The sequence below is a fragment of the Gracilinanus agilis genome, chromosome 1, assembly GCF_016433145.1.
Source record: "Gracilinanus agilis isolate LMUSP501 chromosome 1, AgileGrace, whole genome shotgun sequence".
Classification (NCBI taxonomy): domain Eukaryota; kingdom Metazoa; phylum Chordata; class Mammalia; order Didelphimorphia; family Didelphidae; genus Gracilinanus; species Gracilinanus agilis.
The window spans coordinates 743,722,672-743,733,865 of NC_058130.1; the positions used below are offsets into that span (position 1 = coordinate 743,722,672).

Here is an 11,194-nt window from a genome sequence, read left to right on the forward strand (position 1 = left end):
TCTTTCTTTCTTTCTTTCTTTCTTTCTTTCTTTCTTTCTTTCTTTCTTTCTTTCTTTCTTTCTTTCTTTCTTCCTTTCCTACCTCTCTCTTTTCCTCCCTCTTTCCTTTCTTTCTCCCCTTTTTCTTTTTTTCCTTTTCCTTTATCTTCCTTCTTTTTTTCCTTCCCTTCCCTCCCTTTTTCATCCTTCCTTCCCACATTTCCTTCTTTCTTTCTTCCCTTCTTTCTCTTTATTTTTCTGTTTTTGTTTTTTTAAACCAAAGTAAGCTTGAACTCTCTCTTTGAAGAACTAAGTCTCTCTTCCTGGGTATTTCAATATCACTTTCAGCTCAGACACTGGCCGCTAGGGATTCCTTTCATGTCTATGGGGGAGCAGTAGTGTGGGAATGGGAAGTGAGAGAATGGACTGCACAAGCAGGACCTACCCCAGCCAATGGCGTAGTAGTAGAGATGCTTGCTCTCTTCTGAGCCGAAGACCTTGATCACCATGCTGTAAAGATGCAAGCCTTCCACCAGCATCCAAGCGAAGGCACTCAAGAAGAAGAAATGAAGGAGAACTGCTAGGACTTTGCAAGGAATCTATAACCAAAGCAGAAAGAGAGAAACAAGATTTGAGACTCCTTTTTTTTTTATTTAATTTCACTCTAATCCAAGAGTTCTAATCCAGGGAAGTATGTGGATAGATTTCTGATTGTCTCTGAACTTGGATAGGGAACATATAATTCCATCTTTCAATTCAATCTTACATATTTTATCTTGAACATTTAAAGACACAATTCTGAGAAGAGGTCCTTAGGCTTCACCAGACTGTCAAAGGGATCCAGGACAAAAAATAAATTGAGAACTCTTTCCCTAAACAAAGGCATCAGAAAGGGGGCAAGTAGGTGGCTTAGTGGATAGAAAGCCAGGCCTAGGGACTGGAGGTCCTAGTTTCAAATCTGGTCTCAGACACTTCCCAACTGTGTGGCTTTGGAAAAGCCACTTACCCTCCATTGCCTACCTTTAACCACTCTTATGCCTTGCAACCAATACTCAGTATTGACTCTAAGATGGAAGGTAAGTGGTGTTTTTTTTTAAGGTACTGGAAAAAATGGTTGGAAGAGAAGCAAAAAAAATTCCAGTTAAATAATGAGTTGGGAGAAGCGGCATGGAACACTGAAAAAAGAACTCTGACTCTGGGGACTGAGGACCTGGGTTCAAATCATACCACTTTGTATGACCTTGGGTAAGTCAAAACCTCCCTAGATCTCAACTGCTTTATCTGCAAAATGAAGCAGTTAAGCTAGATGAGTTCTAAGGGCCCTTTTACCTCTTCACCTATGACTTTTCACTGAAGCTTTACCCTCAATGGGTATTCTTTACATTCATCATGGAAGCTAAGTAATTGAATGGATCAAGTGCTAGGTTTGGAATTAAGAAGATACAAGTTCAAATCTTGACTCACACATTTACTCAGAACAAGCCATCTAACCCCTCTCAGCCTCAGTTTCCCTATATGTAAAAAGAGTGCAAAAATGTCATCCATTTCACTGAGTTGTTATAAAGATCAAATGAGATATGTAATGTGTTTTGCAAATAAAAAGTCCTATATAAATCCTAACTACAGAGATCAGGTCAGATGTGAGGGGACGACTTATCATGTAAGTATGTGTTATAATTGGGAAAAGTTGATAGAATCCCAACTCTAGAGCTAGAGGAGATCACCACAGCCATCAAGGCTAACCCCTTCATTTTACAAATGAAGAGACTGAAGCACAGAGAGGTTATGGGATGTTTTGTCCAAGGTCAAACAGGGACAGGATGGAGAAGGGACCTCAAAGAACATGCGGATTAAATGGTAGAAGATCAGAAGTTTTGCATGCTTTAAAGGACTATATAAATGCCAGCTGCAATCGGGTCCCAATTAGTTTAAATAATGAACCTCCTAAATTGTTGCATATCTTCGGATTTGTACTATTTGAAATTATAATTTTATAAAATATGCTGGCTGGTTCCAACCCAATGAAATCTGAAGTATGAATTTGAATAATGGAATCGCTTGAGGGAATGTGTTATTGGGGCCCAGTTGTAGCAGTAGCAGTAGTATTTTATTAAGAAACTGAGGCTCAAGGAGATGAGAGTCAAAGTCTTTTTTTTTTTTTTTTTTTTTTTTTTTATGTTAAGGCCATACCAGTAGTAAGTATCAGAGGAAGGTCCTTTGACCTCAGATCAAGGGCTTTCATTCTATTTTGCCACATTGCCTCCAGCAATTGGACAAGTTAGTGTTCAATCCCAGGTTTTCCAACTTTAAGTCCAGTCCTTTTCCCCACTGTACCAAACTGTTACAAGATTTTAGCATTCCTTCCATTCTCTAACTACTTAGCTTTGGGCTCCCTCCCACTCTGATTCAAGGCCTGTCTCCTTCTTGCACCCTCAGACTCATTTGAGATGCTTTTAGAATGAATCATCTTCTAAAGCTTTTCCTCAACAATTGTGCACTGAAAACATACTCCATAGCCATGACTAAAGCTACTGGATACAGCAGAGCTGAGCTCATGAAGAAGAAAGGCAATTGGAATAATTAGCTCCAATCAGTCATTCATTCAGTCATGTCCAACTCTCCGTGATCCCATGGACAAGGGTCTTCTTCTTTTTTTTTTTTTAAACCCTTGTACTTCGGTGTATTGTCTCATAGGTGGAAGAGTGGTAAGGGTGGGCAATGGGGGTCAAGTGACTTGCCCATGGTCACACAGCTGGGAAGTGGCTGAGGCCGGGTTTGAACCTAGGACCTCCTGTCTCTAGGCCTGACTCTCACTCCACTGAGCTACCCAGCTGCCCGTAGGGTCTTCTTGACTAAGATACTGGAGTGGATTGCACTTTCCTTCTCCAGTGTGTCTCCATTTCACAGATGAAGGATCGAGGTAAATAAGTGTTAAGTGACTGACAAAACACTGCAGCATTCTGTCTCCCCAACATATTCCTATGCCTTTGCATTCATACAGCACACCAGAATGCACCCCTGCTACATGAACCTTAAGTTTTTCATCCAATTTAACTTGACTTTCCTGGGCAAATATTTCTTAAGTGACCACAATGTGAATAATATTTTGCTAATTGTTGAGTATACAAAAATAGGCATAACATATATTCTACTATCCTCACAGAGACAGCGGTATATAGTTTTATTTTATTTTGTTTCAAATTCTTGCTTTCTATCTTGGTAACAACTCTAAGAAAGAAGGGCAAGGGCTAGGCAAATAGGATTAAATGACTTGGCCAGAGTCACACAGCTAGGAAATGTCTGAAGCCATATTTGAACCCAGGTCCTCCTGACTCCAGACTTGGCACTTTATCCACTATGCTACCTAGCTGTCCCAGGGGACAGAATGAGGAACAATAGGTAGAAGCTGAGAGGGCTAAAAGTAAATTTAAGCTTCAGACAAGGATAGATTTACTAAAAATTAGAGCTATCCAAAAGTGGAATGGTCTGTCTGAAGGTCATGAGTTTTCCTTAATTAAAAGTCTTAAAAGAAAGGCCAGATGACTATTAATGTTGTAAAAGAGGTTTTTATTCATATATGGGCTGAATTAGGTGGCCTCCGAGGTCCCTTTTACATCTGGTGTTTTCTAATTTTGTGAATTTGTGATTTGTAAATTGTGAATCCACGGAAGTCCCATGGATAAGATCCATATGTCAGGCTTTCAGCTTCCCAAGACTAGTTCCTTCTCCAACAAATTCAAAGAACTCTCGACAAAGCACTTCTCAAATCTTTAAATGCTTTATACATTATATGCTGTATTATTATTATTACTATTATTATTCCATTATTATGTTCCAGACCTTATTGATAACCAAACCCTCACTGGAAGGTTTAGAAATCTGGATGATCCCTTGACCCTCTAGATTTCCAAATATGCTTGGTTTTCTTGGTTCAAAGATACAGAACCTGATCCCTAATATCATTTTCTCCTTCTGACCCTGACCATATGTTAATTATTCTCTTTAACATTCATTCCATATTTCTTTTCTTGTCAATAAGCCACTCATCAAAGATTTATTTACAAGGAACAATAAACCAAAATATAAAGATGAAGGTGGTGGCTGGCCAAAGATAGATCTGATAATGATATATTTAACACTTTCTATTTGCCAGGCATTGTGCTAAGTTCTGGGCATCCAAAAGGGGGAGAAGATCGAGACTTTCAGAAAGTTTACTTTCTATTTGTGAGGACAAGGTGTGACAGAAAATAGATAACTAATTAATAACCAGTCAAGAAGTACTTATTAAGTACCTACTATTTAGTCACCAAGTATGCAGAGAAAAAAATATTCCTTGCCCTCAAGAAGCTTACATTTTATTTAGGTATACAATGAACTAAGAATATATAAAATAAAAATCTAAGAAAATTGGGGTAGGGGAATGTGAACAGTTGGGGAGGAGGATCAGAAAGGGTCAGACCTAGAGACTGGGTTCAAATATGGCTTCAGATACTTTCTAGCTGGGTGACCCTGGACAAGTCACTTAATCCTCACTGCCTAGCCCTTACTGCTCTTCTGACTTGGAACCAATATTCAATATTGATTCTAAGATGGAAGATGAGAGTTAAAAAAAAATCAAAGATATGACCAGCTCTATGCACAACTGAAGCATGTAGGGTTGGGGGTTGAGAAGAAGCTCGGGAGAGAGCTCACTGATCCATTGTATAATTCCAGACTCAGTCGCAACCAATCCTTCTGTTACCTGGAAGGTTTTCCATTTTTTCATCCCCCATTCCTACTTAGTTACTTTATTTGCTAACTATCTCCTCTACAGCTGCCTCAAAGAGAAGAAGTTATTACAGAGAACAATCAAATGCAGCTCGAGTTTTCCCCCACCAGGAACCAGAAAATAGCAATTCAGTCCAACACCGACATTCACTCCCAAAGTTCACAAAAGATGATCCCTTTAATTATACACCCAACACCGGGAACTCACAGTTCCAGAATAAATCTTTTCATTATTTAGCCATGGATGAGCTCCAGTAAGACAGTCAGGGTTACAGGCAAGAAAATGAAACTACTGAGCAGTCTTCCTCCTCTAACATTCCATCTAGAGGGCTTTGCCTCAATGATAACTTTTTACTTGCTTTGATCCTCCTCACCCCCCACTAGAGTTGTAAGCTCTTTGAGGGCAAAAACTGTGTCTTTCTGGCTCTATATCCCTAATGCAGGTAGGTGGCACAGTAGACAAAGTGCTAGGTCTGCCATCTGGAAGACCCAAGTTCAAATCCAAACTTAGACACACACTAGCTGTGTGGCCCTGGGCAAGTCACTTAACCTTCGTGGCGTCCGTTTTTTCATCCATAAAATGAACTGGAGAAGGGAATGGCAAATCACTCCCAGTACCTTTGCCAATAAAACCCCCAAAGGGATTATAGAGTGGAACGTGACTGAAAATGACTGAACAACAACAAATCCCCAGTGCCTAGCAAAATACCTGGCACATAGTAATAAACACTTTAAAAAATGCTTGTGAAATGGAATATAATTGGCTTTTTACTCCCAGAAATTACAACGCTTCATTATCCTCTTCCACTGACTTCCTTTGGTCTGGCTATGCTATAAAGGCTGAGCAAATAAATCCCACCTCACTCCCTCCATCCCTGCCCAGCAACTTCATTGGCACAACTGTCCTTCCTCTGCTAATTGCTTTCTGAGACAGTCTCATTGAGTGAGAGAAGAGGCTCATCTCATACTCATAATCCTGTTAGAGAGGAAAAGATGGTTGGTGCTCATGTCACCCGAACGCCCTCTTCATTTACTCTTCTCTAGGATTAGTTCCTATTAGACACCACACATCCCCCTTCTTGGAAAGGATCCCAGATGCCATCTCAATATTTTATCTTTTCCAGCACACTGGCTCTGGCTGGATGACTTTGTAAGAGACGGTCTCTCCGAAGATGTCTTGGCGTTTCCAGAAATCTCATGGATTTCATTTCCCACTTCAAGGCTTATTCAGTGTGTAGAAAGAGGATTTCGTGTGTGTGTGTCTGTGTGTGTCTGTGTGTGTGTGAGGTGTGTAGGAATAATCTTTTCCCAGCCCTCTTGGCTACTAATGACTTCTACTCTGAGATGACCTTTCATCTATTCTCCATATATTTTACATGGGTCTAGTTATTTACACTTTGTTTCCCCCCATTTGAATGTGAGACCCTTGAAATTACTGACAATGTTTTTGCTTTTCTTTGCTATCCCAGCCCTTAGCACAATGGCTGGCAAATTTTTTATTGCTGTTTTAAGTCGTTTTTCAGTTGTCTCTCTCTTTGGGACTCCGTTTGGGTTTTTCTTGGCAAAGAGCCTAGAGTGGTTTGCCATTTCCTTCTCCAGCTCATTTTACAGATGAGGAAACTGAAGCCAACAGGGTTAAGTGACTTGCCCAGGGTCACATAGTAAATGCTTGAGGTTGGATTTCAATTCATGTCTTCCTGACTTCAGGCCCAGCATCCTATCCTATACCAACTGGGTGCCCTTAATAGTAAGTAAGTAAGCCCTTAATAATACTAGTTGGCTGACTGGTCACCAGCTCTCGCTCTCAAAAGACATCAGGAAGAGTCATAGATTGTATCCCCAGGGCTCTCTCAGTGATCTCAGTTACAGGATTATTTTTTCTTTTGGTGTTTTTTTTTGGGGGGGTGGGGGGTGGGGAGGGGAGTTGTAAACATTAAGACTTAGAACACCAAATTGAAACAGGACAAACCTCTAAATCAGGTGCGTGTGACCTCTCACCTCAATTATGAAAAAATTCTCCTAATTATTCTTCCTGTTTCAAGTCTCTCCCTACTCCCAGTGCACTCTCCGCATAGCTGCCAACGTAATATTCCTAAGTATTCCAATTCTCTGTTCAAGAAGCTTCAATGGCTCCTTATTACCTGGAAAAAAATATAAACTCCTCAAATGGGCAATTAAACTACCCAATATGGCTTTGTTCTCCCTTTCCAGTCTGACTATTCATAATTCCCCTTTATGCCCTTTCCATTCCAATGGACAAACCCATTTATTGTTCATCATTCATGACTTCCCATCTCCTACCTTGGTGCTTTAGCATGGGAAATCTCCTGTGCCCATGATGCTCTCCCTTCTCACCCCAGCCTCCTGGAATTCCTCAAGTCATTTATGCTTCTTCATCAGACTGAAATTGTGTCTGCTTTGTAAGTACTCTTATTTGGACACATGCTGCATTAGAATGTAATTTCTTTGAGAAACAGCAGTGTTTCATTTGTATTCCCAACACCTAGCACACTGACTGGCTCTTATTACATGTTTAATAAATGCTATGGTTGATTGAATGATTGACATTCTAAAGTTGCTTCTGAACCAATGATTCCATGAATCTCTGACACTCTCAAGTGGAATGTACTAGGATCTTTACAGTTCAGCGCAGAGCCGGGAATATTATAAGTGCTTAACAAATGCTTGTGCAAAGGGCAAACTAAGTAGCTGAGGCTTAGAGATGAGAAATCTTGGGTTCAAATCTGGCCTCAGATACTTCCTGGCTGTGTGACCCTGAGCAAGTCAATTAACCCCCATTGTCTTGCTTTTATCACTCTTCTGCCTTAGAACCAATACACAGTACTGATTCTAAGAAGGTAAGGGTTTAAAAATAAATAAAATAAAATAAATATTAAAATAAAAATTTTAAAAAATGTTCCTGTATTAATTGATTGTGTCTCTACCTCTAGTGCCTAACATTGTACCCGATAGGTTGTAGGTACATAAAAAATAAATGTTGGCTGTGTTGGACTAAAATGAATTAGTCTGGATTGGACTGAGTTGGATTGGATTTGGCATGGATTGGATTGAATTGGAATGAAGTGGATTGAATTGAATTAGACTGGATTGAACTAGACTGTTCTAAATTAAAATGAATGGAAATGGATTGGGTTAGATTGAATAGCTACTAATTAATGTTTATATAGCTCTAACTATGTGCCAGGCACTGGGTTAAGCACTTTATGATTACTATCTACTTTGATCATCCTAACAACTCTGCAAGGTGCTATTATCATCTCCATTTTGTAGATGAGGACACTGAGGCAAATGGAGATTAATAATGATTTGCCTGGGGTAACACAGCTAGGAAGTGTGTAAGGCCAGATTTTAACTCAGGTCTTCCAGACTCTGGGCCTGGCAATCTATCCACTGAACCACCCAACTATCCTTATTTATAATTGATAATGGACTGAATTGGCCTGGACTGAACTGGACGGAAATAGAACAGGTTGGATTGGACTGGATTAAATTGCATTGGATTAGATTGGATTGAATTTGCAATGGAGTGGATTGTACCAGACTAGAATGGATTGGACTGGATTGGATTGGACTGGACTAGACTGAGTTGAATTGAATTTTAGTGTAACATTGGGTAGATTGAAATGGACTAGATTACACTGGGCTGGGCTAGTTTAAAACTCCCTTGAAAGTGTGAAAGTGGCATAAATGTCTACCTATCTGGCATCCAAAGGGCACCTTTTGACAATGGCGGCAATTTAGCGGGAAGTATGTTATCATCCGGCTACAGAACAGTAAGCAGAAAACTCCCCTCCCTGTTCTCACATATTGCTTCTCTCTTCAAATGGGGAGTGGGAGGGGGGCAGGTAGCTGCCATGATCCAATCTCTGCCAGACACCAACACATTTCCCTGCTGGCCCTCAGTCGCTGACGTGAATTCATAATAATAGCTGACATTTACATAGAATTTTCAGGGTCACACGTTTCTCCCTGATACAAAGGCTCGTCTGTTTAATGTCCATGTTCTTCTGGTGATGAGAGTCATGGAACATGATAGTATCTGGATAAGCAAAGATGGAATTTACCCAGAGGACAACAGAGAGGCACATGGCGGGTGTGAGCAGCTCTGGTGCATTGTAAATTAAGGACGGTGCAGGAGAAACCATGTGAATAATGTCATCAAAGGACTGAGTGATCAGAAAAAAAAAAAAACAACAACAATGACAAAATGAGCTGAAGACCTCAAGTGACAAGAGTGAGGGACAGACTGATAGACAGCCAGCAGCCTCCATAGATAAGTTAAGGGAGACTCGGAATGTTGGGTGGAGCCCAACTCATAGGAGAATGTGGACCAGAGCATAGGAGGATGGGTAAGGATGGATGGCTTTTGATCTGCCATATTGGAGGGGACATTTAGATTGATGAAACCATAGATCCATTGGAGTCTTAGAGAATTAAGGGTTACAAAGATATTCAAAGTTGTCTGTCTCATGGATGTATGTTCTGTCCCTACCCTTAATGTTGTCAGTTAGGTGGCACAGTGGATAGAACTCTAAGCCTGGCATGAGTTCAAATCTGGCCTCAGACACTTAATAGAAGTGAGACCTTGAGCAAGTCACTTATCCTTTTTTTTTGGTTTCAGCTTCCTTAATTGTAAAAAGGGGGTTATAAAAATACATATTTTGCAGGGTTGTCGTGAGAATCGAATGAGTTTATATTTGTGAAGCACTTGGCACAATGGCTGGTGCGTAGTAGGCATGTAGTAGGCACATTGATAGATGTCTACTCCCTTCCCTTGGCTCCATCCAGTTCTCTAGTTGGGGGAAGGCCCTCAGCACTAAAATCACGGGTTTATCTTGAATACCAAGGGTTTCAAAGCTCTTTACACGCGCCACCTCATTTGATTCACACCCTCCTCTTGCCGTGCAGGTATCTTTCAAAGGGATGTAGATCAAGGCACAGCCTTCTCCCTGAGCTGTAGAACTTGTCAGAATCATCGCTCACACTCTGGGTCCAGCAGAGTAATGCTATTTACAGCCTCAGAAATGAGTGAAGATTTCATTATCCCTGTTGTGGAAACAAGAGCTGCTCCCCTGAGAACACAGGCAAGCCAGGACAGAGCTCCGAAAGCCAGCAAGCCTCCCCTGCTCTGGTACTATGGGGATGAGGATGGGGAAAGGGAGACGGTGTGGCCTGATGGAAGGAGGCCTGGCTGTGGCTTCAGGAGAGTCCTGGGTTCAGATTTTGTTCCTGACATTGAAAATGGACAGGACATATATTATCAGGATGGGCAACTTGTGAGGCAAACTGTGTGACTAGGAGTTGCTTGATCTCTATATCTGAAAAATGAGGATGATAATAGCTTACCCTCTCTGGGCATCAATTCCTTCCTTCATAAAATAAAGAGGCTGAACTAAATGCCCTCTGAAGTCCCTTCCAGATCTATATCTATGACCTTTATCTGACTGACCTCTCTGGGCCTCAGTTTACTCATCTGTAAAATGAGGGGGTTGATCCACATGTCTTTCGAGGTCCCTCCCAGCTCTAGAGCTGTATTCCTATGGCCTGGAATACTTGACTCACAAGGCTGTTGTGAGGATCAAATTAGATCCTGTCTACCCAGTGCTATATCAGTCCGCCATTAGTATTACAGGGCAAGAGATGCTTCAGAGGCTTAGAGAGCAAGCAGCAGCTTCTAAAGATTGGAAGAGGAAGACAAGTACAAGTCAATTCAATTCCGTCCCACAAAAATTTACTGAATTGGCTCCCCTGTCAGGGAGGCCCCTGATGATTGAAAAGGGGTACAGTTTGTCAAGAACTGAGCGCATCACTCCCCCTTACTGCCTGATATCAGGAGGTCGGGGACCCGATGGCTTGGCAACTGCACGGACTGTGCCTAAAAATCCTAAATCATTCATGGATGACAGGATTACAGACTTAGACCCAGGAAAGACATTTAAGGTCATTAGTATAGATAGGAAACTAGGAGCCATAGAAGTGATATCATTGCCCTAAGGTCACCTGACTAGTAAGTGCCAAAGCTGGGATTTGAACTCAGGTTCTCTGCCTCCAAATCCAGTGTTCTTTCTATTGAACTACACTGCCGCTCTAACATGCACTCAAATAGAGTTCACTCTATCTAGCCCAGCCTAGACCTCTGACAATGCTTCAGCCTGGCCATTTTTCTGCCCTGTCCCCTGTAACCCCAACACACACACACACACACACACACAAACACAAGTTTCTTCAACTGTAAACAGGGATCAGCGACTATCTCCAAGGATCGTTGTGAAGATCAAATGGGATAATATCTATGAAATACTTAGCATAGTGTCTTCTCCCTCCCTTCCTCCCTCCCTCCTTCCTTCATTCCCTTCCTCTCTTCCTTCCTTTCTTTCCTCCCTCCCTCCTTCCTTCCTTCCCTCCTTCCCTCCCTCCTTCCCTCCTT

The 11,194-nt window shown here is 41.4% G+C and overlaps 1 protein-coding gene across 1 annotated transcript in view; it reads right to left on the reverse strand.

Annotated features, from left to right (window-relative positions):
• The window catches only part of ADGRD1 (adhesion G protein-coupled receptor D1), a 488,370-nt gene that overhangs the window by 121,477 nt on the left and 355,699 nt on the right, over window positions 1–11,194 (reverse strand). Inside the window, exon 17 of the mRNA XM_044685394.1 lies at window positions 425–578. Coding sequence (XP_044541329.1) covers window positions 425–578 — 154 coding nt within the window. The remainder of the gene's footprint in view (window positions 1–424; window positions 579–11,194) is intronic.